This window comes from Phlebotomus papatasi, chromosome 3 (genome assembly GCF_024763615.1).
Source record: "Phlebotomus papatasi isolate M1 chromosome 3, Ppap_2.1, whole genome shotgun sequence".
Taxonomy (NCBI): domain Eukaryota; kingdom Metazoa; phylum Arthropoda; class Insecta; order Diptera; family Psychodidae; genus Phlebotomus; species Phlebotomus papatasi.
The window spans coordinates 4,220,527-4,243,693 of record NC_077224.1 but is presented as its reverse complement, the minus strand read 5'-3'; the positions used below and the strand labels follow the sequence as shown (position 1 = coordinate 4,243,693).

The window sequence follows — 23,167 nt, the reverse complement described above, 5'->3', positions numbered from 1 at the left end:
ACTCTATTGTTTTAGATAGAGTAACTATCTAAGAACACCAATTGGCAACTAGAAGTCAAATCAGAAAAGAGGAGAGGTCAATTTTAACAAATTCGACGGGATGTCGTATTTTCCGTCCGTCATTTTGAGCAAAAATTTTGCATGACCTTTCGCGAAGCAAGAAAATAATAACAAAGTGTATTTTCATCTCTGTGGGACTATTTTTCTCAAGTAATTGAATAACTAACGTTACTAAAAATCTATTCCCGACAGCAATTCGGATAAAAATTGCCGAGAAATAAATCATCAAAAATCACTCAATTTGCGTATGATGTATAATACCATGGTAAGGAATGGGTTAATTTGAAACCGGTTTTAAACCGGTTAACCGGTTTCAGACCCTTCCAAAACCGGTTAACCGTCAATCCTAAAAACCCGGTTATTTGAAATCACTACCGACCTCCCCGTGATATCTTAATTATTTATATTAGTCTACGGAAACATCACGAACTTTTTGGACAACCTTTACAATTTCATACTGAAATTTTCAACCACATCTTTCAGTGTCATTCGGTTTTTTTTTTAAGATTTGCAACTTTAATTAAGTTCTTACATATCTAATTCTTATTTTTTTACTATTTCCGTTGGGAAAAAATCAAATAAGTGATGTCATATACTTAATCCCGTGGCCAAAGGTGTCATGAGTTATGTTGACTTGCAATTGTCACCTTTTGCAAATACGTTGTATTAGAAAAGAACAATGCTTAGACTCTTTGGGCATAAAGCAGCGTGAGCATAAATAAAAAGTGCGAATATTGGCGAATATTGAAAAGAATAGGAGAGACTTATAACCGAAAAAAGAAACATAACAATATTTCCGTTGGGATGTTAACTTTGTTTTATTATCACATTTCCAAGTCAAACAATGCCGTACGCTTCGGGGAACGCTTGAATTGCAATTAATAGATTCATAATTGAATGTTTACCTGACGCTCTGTGTTCAATAAATGTGAAAAAATAATATTTCATGACTTTAGTTGGATCTAATAAACGACTGTGTGAACATCTATTGGGGTTTTTTCTCTGCCTCACTAGGCATTAGAAGCTGTGGAATAAAGAGTTGTATCTTGAAGAGGAATAGCAAAAAACGTCCAAAAATCGGTTGGTTTTCAATTTTTTGTTCTTAATCATTTTTTGTAGTAGTATTCTTTACTGGTCAAAAGTGGTTTTTTTTAACGTGGGAATTTGTATAGGATCCAAAGACGCGCGATTAACGTTCAAAGGGAAGGCTTACAATAGAAAAGAAAAATTTAAATTAAATTTTGAGTCATAGAAATTGTTGATTTCGTAATTTTGCAGCCTAAATGTTATGGGAACTGTATTTTTTTTGTCCTTTCCAACAAGTCATTCTTTTGAAGTAACTTGGTTAATATATTTGCAAGTTTAAAAAGTTGTCTCCGCGACGATTAACAATTTATACCGTCTGACAATTTAAATATGTATCATTGAAGAAAAAGACCTAAAAATACAATGAACTTTATATTGTGGGACTTATTGTGTTCACTCCTGTCTCGTGGACATCATTCGAAGTTAAATCGCGTTTCTGATCAGACCAATTTGGTCAGAATTCCTTGAAGGAAGAGGGATATTTCTGTTAAAAAGAGAAAATCGCGAATCTCAGAGTTTCTTTTTTTGTTTTTGTTTACGGAAGTGAAAAGTTATTAAAAAAAATCTTCCATCATGTATAGAGCAATGGATGTGACCACTTTGCCCACAATCCCGCAATTTTTTGCGGGACGGGACATCTTCATCACGGGCGGAAGTGGATTTATGGGCAAGGCATTGATCGAGAAGATTTTGTATTGTTGTCCAGGAGTTGGAAAAATCTACATTTTGCTGCGCCCAAAGAAAAATCGTGGTATTGCAGAGCGATTGGCTCTGCTGAAGGAGGAATCGGTCTTTGAGCGGGTTCGTCGGGATAAGGCAGAACAATTGGACAAACTCATTCCAGTTGCGGGTGATGTAAGTGTCCTGCAAATGGGCATATCGGAGGATGATGTCCGAGCGATGGAGAATGTGTCAATTGTGTTTCATGTGGCGGCAAGTGTAAGATTTGACGATCCCCTCAAAGATGCCATTCTAATGAATGCAAGGGGAACAAGGGAAGTTTGTCGTTTTGCCGAGAAACTTCAGCATCTCAAGGTGATGATGCACGTCTCGACGTCCTATTGCAATCCCGATTGGCATGATATTGAAGAGAAAATTTACCCGCCCTATGCAGACTGGGAGAAGGCTATTAAAATTGCAGAAACCTACGATAAAGAATTACTTGATATTCTTGCACCAAAGTGAGTAGCATCCTGGTTCAAATCCTCTTTCGATCGCTAGAAATTGTCTAGAAAGTTAGCGTTGGGAATAGAATGGAAATCTCTCTACTTAATCATTTAATTACATTTTAAAATTCTAAGGTGCGGCTAATTATCTGCCTCAGGGAATATTATAGATTTCACAAGATCAAGGTAAAACAATCGTTTGTGAGAATTAATTTTCTGAAGTTGTGTACCTGCGTTTCTTATGAAATTCTTTATTTATTCCGCTTAAATTATCTTCGAACAAATTTTTATGTTTTTAAGGGATGCGTTTGAGTATTACAAAAATATTCTTTGAGTAGTAGGGGAAAGTGCCCATGCTTGATACGATCCAAGCTTGATAATAACAATTTTTTTCCTACGTTAATCAATAATTGTGACTCATAGCAATATATTTTAATGGCTGGTCCTGAGACTCACATTTCCTAAAAAAAAATTAGGATCCCAGCTCTTTTTTCTTAGTTTCAGGAAGCAAAAATTAAAAATGGGTCCAAAACTGTAATTTCGATACATAATATTTCATAAGTATTTCTTAATTAATGTCGCTGTTCAGGAAAACTACTATCATAGGCACATAGAGGGGTCATCAGTATTAATATTTATGTAAAAATATTTTAACTTGGGGACACTGTTTTTGAGGGTGGTGACAAATTCAGAAATTCTACCCGTGTCCATCCTATATTTCAAGAAGGGTCCATGAATGATAATTTAAATGTGGTAACTATATCATTAGATGTGATTCTTTCATAATTACAACTATTGTAATCCTCCAATTTTATCGACAATTGACATAGCCTTCAACCCTGTTGCCTGAATTTTAAGGTTGCAGAGTGACATTTTCACGGACTCAAAGTGAAAAAATGGTTTTCGCTAGCGCCCTAATGTCATAAATGGCTTAGTAAAATTACATAAGAGTGATTTTAAAACTAATAAACCAGTCTTACAAACGATTTAAGCAGATAGATTAAAGTTCCGTCTAAATATTGATGTGCATTTTTTTGTATCCGGTAAAATTTTTACAGTGAAAATGGGCCTCCGAATGGTCGAATCAATTATTATACAGGAAGGCCCCGGACCCAACTTGTATAAAAATCGCCACTGAATTTCCATTTTCTTCTTGCGGAAAATCTAAGGATTTCCAGGAACTATTTGAGGTTGGATTATGAACCTAATAAGTGAGACATTTTTTTGTCACAGTGGAAGAATCGCTTCGGTCTGTGTGATACTCAGAAAATAATCACAAACCTTGGAAATCATTTTACAGTATCAAGCATGGGAACTTTCCCCTACTGGCGTAAATCCCGAACGCCAAAATTATGAATATATCGAAATTTCGAAAACGAAAATCCTGAAAAGCCAAAATCCCAAAGTGGCACAATTCCGAATGCGTTGAAATCTCAAAAACTAAAATCCCGAAAGCCAAAATCCGGAATAGATCGCAATCGCGAAACCCAAAATACCGAATTTTCAAAATACCGGGTAGGCCAAAATTCTAAAAAGCCAAAATCCTAAAAAGTCACAATCCCAGAAGGGACAAAATTCCGAATAGGTTGAAATCCCAAAAGCTAAAATTCCGAATTTTCAAAATCTCGGATAGGCCAAAATCCTGAAAGGGACGGTATTATACGGAGGATAATATTTATATAGGAGAGACTGGGGCAAAAAGTAACAAAACGGATATTTTATTTTTTTTTAATTTCTAATTAGCACAGTTTTAGAGGAAATTTACCGCTCTACAACTCTGTGAAAGTCATTTTCTTGTATTTTGTAAGAAATACATTTATCGAGCCAATTTCTAAAAGGTAATTTTGTGACTATTCTCAAAAATGCTGTGGCAAATAGTATCAGGCACAAGATATTATCACATTTTGAGTCACTTTATTACCGGATCCGTAAATTTAAGTAAAATACCCAGATTACATATTTTCATATGAAATTTACTCTTCTACACCTTTGTAAAACACCGTTTTCTCTATCTGAGCGAAAAAACCGCATTTTAAGCTATTTTACAAAAAATACACAAAATACTGCAAAACGTTTGACCAATGCAAACAAAAGGCGGAGAAGACATGATAATGACGTTTCTTTTCACCGTGAAACATCAGAAATTGTTTCGGTTTTTGTTGCTTTTTGCTCCATAGCTTTTGTTACTTTTTACCCCAAGTGGTCGTTTTTAAGTGAAAAGTGGTCGTTTTTTTTGGAGAACAGAATCTTTGTAAAATTCTAAAATAGATAGCGGATTCGCATTCAAAGAATATCCAGATAATTTGGGATATATTCACCAGTACATCAAATTTAATATAAGTAGTTAATAAATGATATCTTATGCACGGAAAATATTTCAAAACTAGGGCTAAAAATTTCGATATTTTTTATTTTCTAAATTCCTTGTTCAAATTCTAAGGAACTTACGACATTGAAGAAGGTCTATGGAGGCTATCAATTGGAAAAAATTTTAAGCCGCTGTCTTATTTATCTTGGAAAATATTGAATTTTGAATTTTTCAATTTGTGACTTTTGCCCCAGTCTCCCCTATAGAATAATTTCCCAAAACAGAAAAATTCCATTTACCTGCAACACGCGTGGGTACTATCGTGGGACTAACTATAATAATTTTAAGAATTTAGGATATTGGCTTTCGGAAATTCGGTCTTTTCGAGTTTTCGGCTATTCCGGATTTCGAACCATTTGGGATTTTGGTTTTTTCGTCTTTGTCAAAATTCTTTTCAAGAAAACGTTTTTGCTTGGATGAAATAAGATTTATTAAAAAAATAAATAAATAGTTTAATTTTGATATTTGCCAAATTCCTTTTGGATTTTCGGACTTTAGGCACGTTATGAGAACTTCTGAGATACGCAAGATTCGTTTTTTTTAAATATATTTTTAAAATATTATCAATATTTTTATATAATATTAAAAAACCGAACATAATACTAAAATGATTAGAAATGTTCAGTATAGTATTTAATTAACAGAAATTAAAATGAAATATTTTTGTTAGGGCATCTGACGGATTAATTTTGGATTCAGATCTTCCGGTGTTCATCAGAGGCAGCTTCTTTTTTTTTAAATGAAAAGAACTCAAATTTTCTCCAAAGCTTTTGACCCTTGGTACGGGGTTTTCCGGTCAATTAGAATTTTTGACTTACTTAAGAAAACGTTTAACGTATAAAGCTTACTGGAAGGTTCACAGTATAGACAGAGCGATTGAGAGTGAACCAACAACAAGATAGAAAAATATTTAAAAAATCAAAAAAAAAATAATATTTTATTTTCTACTTCTTAATCGAATTTATTAAAATACTGAATACAAGATTCATGAAATTAAGTGGTAAAACTTAGCATCCTTCCTCTCTTTAATCATGAAAGATAGCAAATTCAGAAGTTTTCGATTTGTTTCAAAACTTATGTCCCAGGAATCCCTTAGGAATGTTGCGAATATTTTGTATTGTTAATATTACTAATTTTTTTTTTAATAATTTGCGACAACCGAGCATTCTGAGCATATTATAAATATTTTTTGAGTTTATTCTAAAAAAAACACCGGTTTTGAAAAAGCAGGGTTTTTTATAACATGTAAGAATTTTAAAATTGTCATTAAATTTTACAAATACCAAAAAACCATCTCGAACTCAAAGAAGTCAAATGATCTCACGATTTTGATTGCTTTCCTGTAGATAGAATATGCTTATTATCCATGAGTTTATTTCACTTCACTTTTTTAGGGTCATATTTTTTTTAAATTAAAATAAAAGAGTACATATATATTTTGGAATTTATTTATTTTTAGGTAGGTTTCACTTTAATAAATCAAAATGTTTTAGTTGGTAGTCTTTGAAAACGTCATGGTAACTTCCGATGTTAGCCAGCGTTTATTCGAGTATTATTAATATTTTTTTATTTATATTAGAATACAGAGTAAAATATTGAAATGCTTGAAAGTATGAAAAAATTCTTATGATATGGGTTACTCGTGATACAAATTCTGTTTAAGCAGAGGTGTTTAGAAATGCACCCCACTGTGCTATGTACACACAGTGGGTGTCAATAGTTTGTTGCCTAATGTATGTTTGAGAAAACAAATGAAAAAAAATGATAGAAAAAAATACTTTTTCAAATTTTTCAAATGTGTTCCCTATAATTTTATTTCATGTAAAAAATAATTGTTTAGTTAATCATTTTTGATTCATCAAAAGTTTGTTGTCTCATTTAAAAGAGTAATTCAAAATGGTCAAAACATGCAACCAACTTAATGTAAACTGCACAGTAAAAAAAATTAACACTATTATAGTGTGTAATATTTCGCATCACTATTATAGTGTTAAATTTGGAAAAAATGTTTAATTTAAAATTGTTTAAGTTAAAGTTGTTGAATTTGGAGTTGTTGAATTTAAAAATTGGTGAATTTTTGTGTGTAAACTCAAAAATTGTTGAATTTTCATTTCGTAATTTTTTTAAAGTTTTTTTTGCCTTTTTATACATTTGAAATGTTTTTTTCCTGTACTCGGGATCCTCCCTAATGCGAAATGATTACATCTGATGCTCGGATCTTCACGATATACTTATTATGCATATAAATATTTGATGTTCTATATGACTTTTGTCCAATGAAAAGCATCTCGACTGAAGTATAAGTCTTAATTGGAAATTCAACAATTTTTACACAACTTTTGTTTAAAAATTCAACAACTTTGGTTGAAATACACAAGGCTTCACACTATAATAGTGTGAAAAATTATGATCAAACTATAATAGTGTTAATTTTTGATCATGTGACAAAAAATACCATAAAATTGTGTATTTTTTCACACTATAATAATATTAAAAACTATAATCATACTATAATAGTGGTAATTTTTAGAATTTTTCAACAGTTTTTAAATTCCAAAACATTGTAGAAAATTTTTTATGACTATAATAGTGAGAAATTTTACACAGATCGCAATTAAAAAATTAATTTATCAGATTTCACACTATTATTAAACCAGTTGTAAACTGTGTGAGCTTATTGTAGATGTGATTCTTTCATTGCACATTCAGTTTGTGCAAGCTTGAAAAATATTTTTATATCAAAGAAATGCACAATTGCTTAAAAATTACTCAACTGCGGTCTATTTGAGTCAAATCACTTCTTGTTTATCAACTTTAATGTTTTTAAGGTTTACTTTTTAGTGGTGGATTAAATAGGTAGATTACAATAGATGTGAATATGAGAGAATCACATCCAAAATGAAGTTTCCTGGAAAATGTGCGAAGAAGCAATGTCTTCTATGTGCGATCGATGAATGTGAGTCAAGTTTGTGAATTTTCTTCCACCCACAAAAAGTGCCTCTTCAGTCTCAAAGATTTTTACATAAATCTGAACCCTAATAACCCTTCTACCCTCTGTGATAGTAGTTTTTTAGAAAAGTGATATTAATTGTGCACAATCGTCTGAAGTATTGCACAGCAAAATTACAGTTTTGGACCTGTTTTTATTTTTTGCTTCCTGAAACTAGGAAAAAAGGATTAGATTCTCAATTTTTTCAGGAAAGATGGGATTTAAGGCTAGCTATTACAATATATAGCCATGTGTGAGATTCATAAAGGAATATGGGAGAAATATGATGTGTTCGAAGGTAGCGCGTATGTGCGAACCATCAAAGCATTCCCCTACTCTACTTTTTCGTGGTTTTCTTTTTCATTTTGACCATCTGAAAATGTAAGAAAATCTTAAAGTTCCAAAATAGACGTGATTCCGAATTACCCCATCTTACCCTACTTCTAGTATTTTAATTAATTTGTAAGCAATTAATTTTGATTTTGTTAGAGATACTAAATGAGATTTTTGCGATATAGAACTGTGATCAGGCGAATTTCTTATGTTCTGGGAAGAGGTATCAATTGCCATTGAAGGTGATTAAAAGTTAATCATGTTTTAATTCTACAAGTGAGAACACCATAAAAATTATCTTGTGTTTTTCCATTTCAATAAACTGAAGACAACATCTATTTCTAAAAGCATTTTCAACCTTTTCAAAATACACTAGAAAAAGATTCTTTATTTTTCGTAATAGTAATTCATAATGTTCGCAAATGCCTTTTCAATTCTATCATGAAAGTGACGTAAATGAATAAATTTGAATACAATTGATTTTCTCAAGCGAAGTATCAATTAAAAGTGTGGTTTTTCCCCCTTTCGGTGTCCAGGTACACAAGTTTCCAGCCAAACACTTACACATTCACCAAGTCTCTGGCCGAGCAGATAATCAATGACTTCAAGGAGAAACTGCCGGTGATTATCTTTAGGCCGTCAATTGTCATCTCAGCCGTGTCAGAGCCAATGCCCGGATGGATTGATAACTTCAATGGTCCCGTGGGGCTTCTGGTGGGCTGTGGCTTGGGTATCAACAGGACACTGTACTCCAATCCTGACAATGTGGCTGATTACACTCCCGTGGACATTGCTGTGAGGGCCATGCTGTCGGCCGTTTGGAAGAGAGGCACTCAAGAACCACTGTAAGATTCCACACTTTATTTTTAGATCTTTTTTTTTCCAAGTGATCTTTGAACGAAAACCGTTTGAGGATATCGATCTTCAATCATTGAAGAATTCATTGTAAATTATTGCATAATAATTTTATCGATATCTCTTGCATCACGCGGTACTAATGTCGGGCTTATCAGATAATTTCAGCGATAAAGTATTCTGAGAAGGAATGCTATTTATAAATTGTTGAATTTGACTTTGAGTTATTGCAAATTGTAATTTACAATTAACTTTTGAAATCCAAAGTGTCAAGTTCAAGGTGGGGTCTATGTGTAATCCGAATAACTTATTTATAGCCGAGAGGCACAATTAACTTTTTTTTTGTAATTGTGCTTCATTTGTGAAAGAATTAAGATTTAGAAAATGAAATGAGTAAAGGGATCAATTCTAAATTTTAACTATTATTGCAAAAAATTGATAAATCGAAGTTTATTTACATGAAAAACGATGGCAAACCATTTCAAGCTTTGCAAAATACTCGGACTTATGCGATTAAAAGTACTTCCCAAAAGTACTTTCGAATAAGTTTTATAGATCTAGATCAATAAAATTCTTTACCGACGAAATGTATTAATTTATTCGTATTGGTCTATTCTTATTATGTTTACTGATTTTCATACGAGAACCGATTTGATGATCTTCTCAAAATTTGCCAAAAACTGATGGAACGGACGAAACGGAACGTATACGAAAACACATTTTTAGCGCATATGATATTCTTGTGATCTATGCGTGTCAAAACGAGAACATGCAAGGTTTGGGTAGTAATTCCAATGAGATTTGTAAGACTGTAAAATCGGTTAACCGGTTAATAACCGGTTTCAAAATTAAGCTAGGTTTTTTTTTAGGACAATCTGTCGTTCCGGTGAACGTCGGATTCTGCTGATCAGACCCTAAGAATCAAACACACAATTTCACCAGAGCTTTCGGCACTTACCGTATCTTCCTCAGTGGTTCTTGGTTTGTTTTTTTTAAGGATTTTTGTCACTAATTCCTCTACTTTCTTATGCGTCAGTTTTTTTAATTTGATTAGGAGCGTTCCAACAATTTTCTCCTTTTTTTGCGCAGCGAATACACTCGTACTTGAACGAACTGGATTGTCCTAAAAGACCTAGCTCAGTTTTACGGTTTTACCACCGTCGTCTAGCCCTTTATACGATTTCAAAATTAGGATAAGAACATTGCATTTTAAGCAATTTCTCAAACCTTAAACTTTGATGTACGGTTTAACATACAAATTTGTTGAAAGAAACTGTTTAAATCTGATTTTGCCCCTGAAAACTGGGTTTAAAACCGTTTCGAGAATAAAGCGGTAAACCAATTTTTTTTATAACCGTTTAATCGATATTGGGATCAATAAATTTGGGGCAGTTCTTAAGAGACTGGCTTGAAACCGTGTGAAATGGCTTTATGCACCCAGAAAATTTTCATCGCGCATAAGATTTCTTTCAATTAAGCCATAGAACTTCTGGCTTAATAACTTACACGTGTAACTTATTTAACTTCCACCCTCACTCTATGTTAATTAAAAAAACAAAATCTTTTTTGTAAAATAAAATTTAATAAATAAGAAGCTAGACCTAGCTAGGTTTTATCCTTTCCCGCTAATGCCCAACGTGCAATAACTTTTGTTTATAAACATGTTTTCAAAATTCCCTATAAGAGAGAAGGAGATGACTAGATCTAAGCCTCACTCACTCTCATTGAAAGGTCAAAAACATATTTACAAAACAAAACTTATTGTGCATTGGGCATAACACGTAATTTTGACGTTATATAAATTACTTTTGACCACTTCGATTTTGAAATATTTCTTGCGGATTCTGCATAAAATTCCATTGGGATTCGAAATACTCCATTGGGATTGAACACTTTCTCATTTGGATTTAAATATATTTCATTGGGATTGCAAACAATCTCATTGGGATACCCAAATATCCCATTGGGATTGCAAATAATCCCACTCGAATTAAAAAAAAAATAACTATTAGGATTGGGATTATAAGCTTCTATTGCAATTATAAACAATCCCATGCATAATCAGAATGTAAACTTCCATATAGATTGCAAATATTCTCATTGGGATTGAAAATTTTACCATGGGGATTCAAAATGTCCCATTGGGATTCTATAATATTCCATTGGGATTGTAAATTTATTATTCAATTAAAATCTTAGAAAATATTTCAAAGTGATTCTCTAGCGAGATTGCAAACAATTCCATTAAAATTCTGAAAAATGACTATTTTGGTATTAGGATTGTAAACTTCTATTGAAATTATGAGTAATTCCATTCAGAATCAAAATGTTCCATATTGGGAATCAAAATATTCCAATGGGATTGAAAATTTTCTCATTGGGATTCAAAAATATTCCCTTGGCATTGCAAATAATTCATTTTAATTGCATTTTAAATATTTCATTAAATTTCCAAACTTCTATTGAGATTGCAAATAATTCTTTCTAGTCGAACTCTAAAAAACCATTGGAATTGGGATAAATAATTCCATTTAAATTCTAAAAAAAATAACCATTGGGATTAGGATTATAAACTTCTATTGCAATTTAAATAATCTTATTCAGAATCAGAATGTAAACTTCCAGAAGGAGTTCAAATATTCTTATTGGGATTCTAAATATTCCATTGGGATTGCTAATATTCCCAGTGGGATTGTAAACAATCCATTGGGATTCTAAAATAGCTCATTGGGATTGCAAACAATCTCATTAGGATACCCAAATATTCCTTTGGGATTGCAAGTAATTCCATTCACATTTTTTATTAAATAATTCATTGATTTTTTTTCTAACTAATTAGTTGGAAATAATCCTACTCAAATTCTAAAAAAAAAAAACATTGGAATTGGGATTGTAAATATCCATTGGGATTGCCGGGATTGCAAATAATTCCATTACAATTCTAAAAAATAACCATTGGGATTATAAACTTCTATTGCAATTGTAAATAACCCCATTCAGAATCAGAATGTAAACCTCCAGAGGGATTGAAAAATAATCCATTGGGATTCAAAAATAGCCCATTGGGGATTGCAAACAATTTCATTGGGATACACAAATATTCCTTTGAATTTCCAAATTTCTATTGAGATTGCAAATAATTCTAGTCAAATTCTAAAAAAAATACCATTGGAATTGGGATTGTAAATATCCATCAGGATTGCTGAGATTGCACATAATTCCATTCAAATTAAAAAAAAAATAACCATTGGAATTGGCATTATAAACATCTATTGAAATTATAAACAATTCCATTCAGAATCAGAATGTAAACTTCCAGATGGAGTGCAAATATTCTCATTTGGGATTCTAAATATTCCATTGGGATTCCTAATATTCTCATTGGGATTCAAAAATATTCCATTATGATTCTAAATATTCCATTGGGATTGCTAATACTCCCATTGGGATTCAAAAATATTCCATTGGGATTCTAAATATTCTATTGGGATTGAAAAATAATCCATTGGGATTCTAAATATTCTCATTGAGATTCTAAATATTCCATTGGGATTGCTAATATTCCCATTGGGATTGAAAAATATTTTATTGGGATTCAAAAATATTCCATTGGGATTGCTAATATTCCCATTGGGATTCTAAATATTTCATTGGAATTCTAAATACTCCATTGGGATTGCTAATATTCCCATTGCGATTACTATTATTCCCATTGGGATCCTAAATATTCCTTTGGGATTGAAAAATAATCCATTGGGATTCTAAATATTCTCATTGAGATTCTAAATATTCCATTGGGATTGCTAATATTCCCATTGGGATTGAAAAATATTTTATTGGGATTCAAAAATATTCCATTGGGATTGCTAATATTCCCATTGGGATTCAAAAATATTTCATTGGGATTCTAAATACTCCACTGGGATTGCTAATATTCCCATTGGGATTCAAAAATATTCCATTGGGATTGCTAATATTTCCATTGGAATTCTAAATACTCCATTGGGATTGCTAACATTTTCATTGGGATTCAAAAATATTCCATTGGGATTGCTAATATTCCATTGGGATTGCTAATATTCCCATTGGGATTCTAAATATTCCATTGGTAATCTAAATATTCCATTGGGATTCAAAAATACTTCATTGGGATTGCTAATATTCCCATTGGGATTCCAAATATTCCATTGGTATTACTCATATTCCCATTGGGATTCAAAAATATTGCATTGGGATTCAAAACTATCCCACAGGGATTGCAAATAAATTTGATAAATTGTTTTTTTTAGCGATCTTTTGCCCATTTACAACTGTTCAACATCCGATGTGAGACCAACGACATTCAACGAAGTGGTGAATCTGGGCAAAGATCTCTCACCGCAATGGCCCTTCGATCAGACTCTGTGGGCTCCTGGAGGCAGTGTGACCAATTGGAAGGCCTATAACTATGTAAAAGTGATACTGTTGCACGTCCTCCCGGCCATTATCATTGACACAGCCCTGAAACTGAGTGGGAAGAAACCTTTTATCCTGCGCCTCCAGAGACGAATTTATCAGGCCAATCAGGCTCTGGCGTATTTTGTGCTGAACACATGGACATTCCAGAATAAGAATCTCTATTCGCTGAATGAGGGACTGCAGGATTGCGATCTGAAGGCCTTTCAGTTCAACTATGAGATAAATACTGATGTCCGGAATTACTTTAGCATGGCCATTTTGGGCACAAGGAGATACCTGATGCATGAGAAGGATGAAGATCTGCCCAAGGCTAGGCTGAGATTTCAGCGAATGAGGATTCTCGATAGGGTACTGAAGAGTATAGTCTACAGTTGCTTTGCATACTTCTTGATTGTTAGGCTGGACATCATTCCGCTTTTGCTGCGTCTCACTAATAAAAATGTCGCACAGTACATGAATTGAAAAGAAATTTTTTGATTTATGTTTTATGTTATGAATTGTTTATTCTTTTTTTTATACAAATCAAAATGAAAGTTGCGTGGCGATCCACTAAATATAAAAAAAAATGGAATGGAAATTGTAGTTTTATTGCTGTCACAAGGGAAAACACTTCCAGGCAAAATACAGTAATATGTAAATATTTGCTCGCTTGATTAAATGCTATTCCTTAAGTTATGTTGAAGGGGGAGTGTCTTTCAATACTGCGATTATAGAACACATTTTTTTCTTTTAAATTAAACTTAAAAGTCTTGCGCGATTGGAGTGAATTTATTTTGAAGAGCGATTGTCCATATGGAATTAAATATTTGATCCTGTGAAATAGTTTTTAGAGTTTAACTCTTTCCGGACCGCAATGCTGCAAGACAAATGCGCCATTTTTTAATTAAAAATATCTAAGCTCAGGAATTAATTGAGGTCCTACAAAAAATATCTCACATTTGGACATCCTTATTGTTTGTAATTATCCACAAGAATCGGATTTTTATCAGTTCTGAATAATTAAAAAACACTGTTTTTCATAAAATATTCATATGTTTTTTTTGGGTACTCAGAGTCCCAAAAGAGACGAAAGAGTTAAGCGGGTTCGAGTCTTGGCTAGAACGTTGAAAGGTTTTGAGTTTTAGCCAATCAGACAACGCCATGGTAAATATTTCACAGGATTGAATATTTAATCACAATTTGTCAAAATCAGATGACCAAACCAAAACAAAAAAGAAAAAACATAAAATAAAAAAAGAAAATACAACAGTGGGTTTTTCTTTCACATAAAAAGGCATTTAATTGCAATTTTATACGAATTTTTACTCATTTTTAATAAAAATAAATAATTCTTACATTACATTTTGATCGGCAATGAATGTTTTTTATTTTTCTTTTATCTAAGAGAGAGAAGGATGGTCTTGTCTTTTTATCTTTCAAATATTATTTATAAAAAAAAATTGATAATTATAAACAAGAGTCGCAAATAAACTAATTTTTTTCTGCTGGAAATCTCATTTGAAAAAAAAATTAGTATTTCTCAAAATGCTATAAGAAAAATAATAAATTGTGTAAATAATAATAATAAATTGGGGGACCACCTGGCTTTTTTCTCTTAATGTCTTTCTTTTTCTATGTTTTTTTAGCAAAGAAAAAAGTTAATCAGAAAATTTATTTTTTGGGTATATTGATTTTTTAGCAAATGTATCTTTTTTATTAATACTAACCCAAATAATTTTTTCTGAGTGTTTTTTTTGGGAATTCTTGTGTGTCTTTTTCTGAGTGTTTTTTGGAATATTGTGTCTTGGAAAATATCTCCTCGAATTTTATTTTTTTTATGCACTGCGAGATGATTTTGTTGTTGCGGGGGATGTTTCTGAGGAGGATGAAAGAGGGAAAAAAATTTAGAAGCACTTCCTGTGGACAATGGATGGTCCGGATTCATCGTATTCCTGCTTGGAGATCCACATTTGCTGGAATGTTGAGAGTGATGCCAAGATGGAGCCACCAATCCAGACGGAATATTTACGCTCTGGCGGTGCAATAATCTTGATTTTCATGGTGGATGGTGCCAGAGCTGTAATCTCCTTCTGCATACGATCAGCAATACCTGGATACATGGTAGTACCACCAGACAAAACCGTATTGGCATAGAGATCCTTCCTGATGTCAACATCGCACTTCATGATGGAATTGTAGGTGGTCTCATGAATACCACATGCCTCCATACCCAAAAATGATGGCTGGAATAGAGCCTCTGGGCACCTGAATCGCTCATTGCCAATGGTAATAACCTGGCCATCGGGCAATTCATAGCTCTTTTCCAGTGATGACGAACTGGCAGCTGTGGCCATTTCCTGCTCAAAGTCAAGCGCCACATAGCAGAGCTTCTCCTTGATGTCACGTACAATCTCACGTTCGGCCGTAGTCGTGAAGGAATATCCACGTTCCGTGAGGATCTTCATAAGGTAGTCAGTCAAATCACGGCCAGCCAAATCGAGACGAAGGATGGCGTGCGGTAGGGCATAGCCCTCATAAATGGGAACAGTGTGGGATACACCATCGCCAGAATCCAGGACAATACCAGTAGTACGACCGGAAGCATAGAGGGAGAGCACAGCCTGGATGGCCACATACATAGCTGGTGTGTTAAATGTCTCGAACATTATTTGAGTCATCTTCTCTCTGTTGGCCTTTGGATTGAGGGGTGCCTCCGTGAGTAGCACTGGGTGCTCCTCGGGAGCCACACGCAACTCATTGTAGAACGTATGGTGCCAGATTTTCTCCATATCATCCCAATTTGTGACGATACCATGCTCAATGGGATATTTCAGGGTGAGGATACCTTAACACAGGGAGGAAAGGATCAAAATTTAGTCCCTTACTCTCTCTCACTCATTCAATCACTCAAATATTTACTCTTAGTGTTTCACAGACTTTGGCAATTTGAATTCAGAAGAATTACTTTGAAATCTTCCATTGGGATTGGGAATTCTTCGTTGGGATTGGAATTTCTCCATTGGGATTGGAAGGTACCAATGCGATTTGTGAACTACTTTAAGTAGAATGCAAAATCTTCCATTGGGATTGGGATTTCTCCATTGGGATTGTAAGTTTTCAATGTGATTCGATTGGAGAATGCAAAATATTCGAATTAGAATGCAAAATATCCGCTTTGAATTGAAAAATCTACCATTGGGACTGGGATTTCTCCATTGGGATTGTGAACTTCCAATGCGATTATGAAGTACTTCACTTGGGTTACAAAATACCCCATCCAGATACAAAAATTTGCAATCGCAATACAGATTTCTCCAGAATGCAAAATATCCTCTTTGGATTGTAAAATCTTCCTTTGGGATGGGGATTTTTTTAAGTGGGATTGGAAATTTCCAATGCAATTCGTAAACTACTACAAATAGAATGCAAAATATCCTCTTTGGATTGAAAAATCTACCATTCAGATTGGGATTTCTCCATTGGGATTGTGAACTTCCAATGCGATTATGAAGTACTTCAAGTAGAATGCAAAATATGCCCTTTGGATTGTAAAATCTTCCTTTCCAGTATTTCACCTAGATTGCAATATACGCCATCCAGGTACTAAATTTTTCAATCGCAATACAGATTTCTCGATTGGGATTTGGGATTGATGAATATCCCATTGGGATTGTAAATTTCCAATGCGATTCTTGAAGTACCTCACTTAGATTGCAAAATATCTCATTCGGATTCGAAAATCTTAAATTGGGATACGAATTTTTCCATTGGGATTGATGAATATCCCATTGGGATTGAAATTTAACCCATTTGGCTTAGAAAACATCCCATCCGGATTCTAAAATATCTAATCCCTGATATAAATATCTAGCCCCTGAAGGTTTATATTTGTTATTTAAAAATTGCAAATTGGGATTAGTGTCATAAATGTCTCAATGCGATTCAAAACTCGAATTGGGATTGTAAGCTTTCCTAGTGGGATTATGAGAATTATATAAATCCGGATTCTAATGGTTCCAGCACCCCTTTTCGACCAAGAAAATTTCACAAAGTCAAAATTTACATTCCTTTCTTTCTTAAAAGCTTGGCATATATCGTCGGTTGCGTCTACCTCTGTCGTATCTGCAGCATTTCACGCAAGAGGGAACGTCTGTATTGTAGCTTACACCGAATGCAGACACAAAACAAATACAGAGGTATCCTCTACTCTTTCGTAGTCTTCTTCTTCTTTTGAACATCACACCAAATTAAATTTAGTTCAGTCCAATTTTGAGACCGAAAGTAAATTTCGATCACATGAAATTATACCGAGTTAAAAGGTGTGCCGAGGGCATAAGAATTTAATTAGTGTTTTAAAACTTTAAATTGTGACTGCAAAATCCCCGGTCTAATAATAAAAAGTAATAAAAATAAGTGTCCGATTTCTAAAATATCTCATTGGGATTCAAAACTTTAATTGGCATTGCAAACTTTACCAATGGGATTGCGAACTACACCCATCCAAATTCTAAAAGAATGATTGTTACTTTAAAATTTTGAATTGGGATTCAAATCTCCGGATTTTTGTATAACTCGTTACTTTTAAAAACTTCATATGGGATTGAAAATTATCATATCAATGAAGCGTGTCAAAATTTGTCTAGTCTAGCATTTCTTTTACAAATTAGTCACTATTCTACTGGGATTGCGAAATTGAGTACTTTTGCAAAATGTTCTCTTTTCAGCGATTAATTATCTCTGGGATTACAAACTATCTTACGTTAAATCCCAAACACTCCATTGGGACTCTAATTTTTCCATTGTGATTGACAAATATGTTATTGGAACTCTCACTTTTAATCCAGATTCTCATCTAAATCGAGTTTTACCGCTCAGTTACAAATTCTTCATCTTTTTCTCAATTAAATAACCGTTTTTACTATGATCTGGATCTCTTTTATTTTTATTAAAAAAAAAAAAGCTCTTAACGTTATTCTCATTTAGAGATGAAATGAAATAATTAATGTATAACTTCTATGGTGTCTGGAGAATTTTACCGTTTATTTTTCATGATAATTACTTTTACAATTTTCTATTATTGAAAAACTAATCTGATAATTATTTTTTTTCTTTTTTGTAAAATCAATTCTAAACGGGATAGACTGTTTTATGATTGAAATAGATTAATTTTACTATTTTTATTTATGCTCAAAAATTATTTCTATCTATTTAATTGTATGTCAGTGGTGGTCAAAATAATAAGACCACTTTGAAAAGCTTATTTTTGTTTTAATTTTTTAATAATTCGAACGATAAAATAGGAAAATTGTCATTTATAATTTCTAAATATAGTTTTAGTTCCACTTATTCGAGTTATAGGTCACATTCATTTATTTAAATGAAAGTGGTCCTATTATGTTGTTAAAACAGAATATCACTATTGACATTCTGTGAAAAATAGAGGTCTCATTCGGCCAAAACAATATGTATTCGACGTAAGGTAAATATTTAAACATTTCAACATCAAAAAATTATTTGAATTGGAATAAAAAAAATACAAAAGAAAAAATAATAGTTTTTGCGAGGGTGCTCCTATTATTTTGTTCGTCACTGTATATCCTAAAATACTCTAAACTGAATAAATTAGGATTAGTTCACGGAAGAAATTGGCCAATCGGTACTTCTTCCCCTTTCTTTACCGATAGGTAAATCACTGATTATCCTTCCCCTTCCTATAAACAGGTCTATCCGAGACTTCTTTCCCTTTTCCAATTGATAGGCCTTTTAGATTTTCCCCTTTTGGAATCAATTTTAGATTTTCCCCTTTCCCTATCGATAGGTTCATCAGTTTCTTCCCCTTCCGCATCGATAGGCCTCAAATATTTCTTCCCCTTTCCCATCGATAGGCCTCAAATATTTCTTCTCCTTCCCAATTGATAAGCCTCAATATTTCTTCCCCTTCCCAATCGATAATGCCGGCTTCAGACTGGAGGTTTAGTCCAGTTCCCGAAGGTTTCAAAAATTAAATAACAAGCAATTTTATTGATTTTTCAAAATCTAATGAATAATTTCTCCTTATAATCCAATCCTAAACAACAATTTTCTAAAAAAAAAATCGTGCCTGATTAGGAATTAGAGCTAAGCCAGATGTCTAAGATCGTATTCAGACTAAAGGTTTAGTCCAGTTCCCAAGGGTCTCAAAACCTTAAACTGCAACCGATTTTATTGGTTTTTCAGCATGTAATAGGTCATTTGCTCTTAATAATCCAACCCTAAGTCAACATTTTCCAAAAGATCTTGACTAATAAGATATTAGAGAAGTTAAGCCATATGTCTAAGTCTTAGGTCTGAAGCCCGTATAACCCTACCGGTGATTTTTCAAAGATTCACCAGGAATTCCAATTCCCAAAGTCTGCAAGACATCTTCAGGTTTGATTTGAAATAAGGGGCTTACCTCGTTTGCTCTGAGCCTCATCACCCACATAGGAGTCCTTCTGACCCATGCCAACCATCACACCCTGGTGCCTTGGACGACCAACGATGGATGGGAATACGGCACGAGGGGCATCATCACCGGCAAAACCGGCCTTGCACATTCCGGATCCATTGTCAACAACGAGCGCAGCAACTTCTTCGTCACACATTTTGATTTCTGCAAGCAAAAAAAACAGAAAAGATTTCCAATTAGACTCCAACGGGTACCAAAATGACCGTTACGCTCAAATACGAAGGGGAAATCGGAAGAACCGGTTCAGAGTGCGCAGGCGTCGCTCGCCATCTCGCTCTATCTTGCACACAGTGCCAGAGAGGGAGTGAGAGATATTGAGAGTTAAATGGTGGTTGCCGGCGTCACAGCTTTCACGGTCTCTTGGGAAATTGGGCAAAAAAATCGCGAAAAGATCATGGAAAATGGTTCTTTGAAAGTCGGTAAGTCTTTCCGGAAACTCTGTCAACACTTTTATCATGGGAAAATGGGTGGAAATCACACGGATTGAGGGGAAAATACCAAGCCAACGCCCAAGTGGTTCTCACGCTTTTGCAACACGAGAAATTGTCACTAAATTACCTGGATTTTTTATCAATTAATCAGATGGGAATCACACAGAGGAAATTTATTGGAAAATTGAGTGTTAATTGTGGCAAACAAAAAAACTGCTTTTAAAAATCAGAGTACTGCAACTGCCGAAGGAAACGCACTTCACAAGAGATGAGTGGCAAGTGACGCCACAATTTCAGTGTCGAGCACAGCTAAGGCCAAATTTGTATGAATAGTCATCCCCTCCACTTGGCCAGCGACCAACCACGTCACTCTTTACCATATATGGTGATGTTGAAAATCGAGCGGAGAATTCTTTCTCCATGACACACACACACACATGCCCGCGCTTTTTTTACAAAGCGGCAGTTAAAGGGATTCCCAGAAAAGCGACTTTGGTCATCATTGCACCTTTGAGCTGTCCTTTTGGCCAATTTTTTTCCTCTCAACCACCGGATGTGCTTGAAACACTCTCATAACCGTCTTTTAGCACAGGTGTTATGCCCCCTCAATCGTTTTAATCCACGAGGGTAACCCTATCAAGGGTGGTTTCACTATTTTTTGTTTTGCACATTTTCTCAAAATCACTTTTCAAAAGCTAATTTTCACAAGTTTTATCGCAAGATACTTACATGTAGATTTTTTTTTGGTGTAAAAGAAATTGAAGTCCTAAATTAATTTAATTATAAACACTAAGGTTAATCCTATTTGGTAGGGTTTATAGTTGCTGCAGGAATTGTAGCTATTATATCTTTTTTGTTCCTTCCGAGTCGGTATCGGGCGATGCTGAACACACGTCTCTCTACTTTAGATGTTCACAGCACGAGAACACGAACGTTTGTGATAGAAAATTCAAACCATATTGCGTATATAAATGGATCCCCACTCGTGAAGTTGATGGGGCTCAGGCCAATCGTCGACATTTGCCCATATATGGCATTATGGATGCAACATGGATTGTATGGTGGCCGTCGTGGAAAGACACACACATGGACACCAGGCGCAGAGAGTGAGATGAGGAGGCTTCTGCCGATAAACAGTAAATTCTTTTGGCTTTTCTGGGTATATACCAATACAAATCTTCCAAATACAGCAGGGTGTCCAAGGGGAGGGCAATCTACCTCAGGGCCACAACCTGCACTACCAAAGAATCAAGTACCAAAAAGAAAAAAGAAAAATCAAGTGGAGATTGAAGACGCCACTCCACCCTTATCACATCCCATGATAAAGGCATTGGAATGTTTGCCGGTCTTATGATCCAATTTCGAAGGTACACCTATGCCTTATCGTGGCAATGAATCAAACTTTTAGCACCATTCCCTGTCGCATTTTCACACCACAGTCACACACCTGAAACCAATGTAGGCTTCGGTGGAAACAACCCGAAAAAAAATCCATTGATAGAGTCGTCAGAAATGGTTCTGAGGAACCATTACGTTTGCTGATTTATGGCAAGTTGTATTTTCGGCTAAGAAATAAAAAAATGAGATCATTTTCCACACCACACAAAAAAAATCATATTGAAGTCATATCGTATAGCAATTTTAACTAAGATAACTACGAGTAAAATTAGCAAACTCATGATGGTTTATGAGAAGTTGTTAAGAAGTCTTCCAGAGGAATTTTGATTTTGAGCAAAATCACATTTTGTAAATTTTATTGCTAGAATTTAGATATAGGGGAATGTTATATAATTCGCCGGTGATAAAAAATACTTCCTAGCGTTTGTCTATTTTTTTCGGGGATGTACGAGCATGATTTTTTATGAAATTGTAAATGGCTCCGGCATACCTTTTAGATCAAGAAAATTTCATGAATTCAAATTTCGGATCCCTTTCTCACATGTTTTTCATCTGTCCATATCATTCTTTCGCACTCTTCTTCTTCTCTTAAACATTACTCCAAATTCAATTTAGCTCAATCGAATTTGGTATGCGAAAGAATGAGAAAGTCATATGCAAAACATATGAGAAAGAAAGGGTTTCGAATTTCGACTTCATGAAATTTTACCGAACTAAAAGGTGTGTCGGAGCAATAACAACCAATTTTACTAATTCTTCAGAATCTAGTAATTCATTTACTTTTAATAATTCAATCCTAGTTAAAATTCTAAAGAAAAAATCTTGACTGATAAGAAATTACAGAAGTTAAGGTTATATATGGATAAGCCTGTCTAATTAATAAATATGTGTCAACGCCGTAAGGATTTTTTTTTTTGAGATATAAAAATTGTTTAAGCTTTTTATAATATATCGCAACTAGCTTTATTAAAGATTAAAATGAAAACACAATGTTAACCTTTTTTTAAATGTTCTTTAATTTTTAAGCCAGTCATGATTTTTCTAAATTATTATTTTTTTAATATTAAAAATACCGAATGCTAGAAGTGAAAAATAAAGTACCATATAAAATAATTAAATTCTATCGGTAAATATTAAGTTAAACGCATAGGTTTTATTTTAACTTAGAATTTTGGGGGTTATCGTGTAAATTATTTCATAATGAATTTTCCCTCAATTTTTATGATAAAAAAGCCTTAAGGTTTAAGATTTTTTTTATTAACTTATTTTATTGTATTTTTTTTACATTTATTTAATTTTAATTACAGAAGTAAATACTTAGTCTAAATTAAAAATTAAAAATTCTGAGTTGAAAGGCAATGAGGCTTAATCTCTTCCAATCTGACTATGAAATTTTCTGTATTTAAAAATTTAAAATGTCCTCTTCACTAAGTTTAAAATATAAGAAATCCAATGAAATTTCACACTTTAAAATTAAAAACTTGAAAGAATTGAATTTACAAGTTTACTATTATCATGTGATCTTTCTTTAAGGTTAGGCCAAACCTAACCTCAAAT

The 23,167-nt window shown here is 33.6% G+C and overlaps 3 protein-coding genes across 4 annotated transcripts in view; 1 reads left to right on the top strand and 2 right to left on the bottom strand.

The window, feature by feature from the left end:
- Positions 1–23,167, bottom strand: part of LOC129806475 (GTPase-activating protein skywalker) — a 341,214-nt gene that overhangs the window by 86,899 nt on the left and 231,148 nt on the right. The gene's annotated exons all lie outside the window — the stretch shown is intronic.
- Positions 557–13,892, top strand: LOC129806480 (putative fatty acyl-CoA reductase CG5065). The gene is made up of 4 exons (XM_055855116.1): positions 557–1,140; positions 1,728–2,327; positions 8,539–8,847; positions 13,147–13,892. The coding sequence occupies exons 2-4, from the start codon at positions 1,732–1,734 to the stop codon at positions 13,775–13,777; spliced, it is 1,536 nt and encodes a 511-aa protein (XP_055711091.1). The 5' UTR covers positions 557–1,140; positions 1,728–1,731; the 3' UTR covers positions 13,778–13,892.
- Positions 14,050–21,451, bottom strand: LOC129806494 (actin-5C). Of its 2 annotated transcripts, none has more exons than XM_055855135.1 (3): positions 20,942–21,451; positions 19,728–19,925; positions 14,050–16,139 (listed from the first exon to the last, which is right to left on the bottom strand). In XM_055855135.1, the coding sequence occupies exons 2-3, from the start codon at positions 19,915–19,917 to the stop codon at positions 15,199–15,201; spliced, it is 1,131 nt and encodes a 376-aa protein (XP_055711110.1). In that variant the 5' UTR covers positions 19,918–19,925; positions 20,942–21,451; the 3' UTR covers positions 14,050–15,198. The 2 variants fall into 2 exon arrangements, with proteins under 2 accessions (XP_055711110.1, XP_055711109.1); XM_055855134.1 differs by having other exon boundaries at positions 20,340–21,169.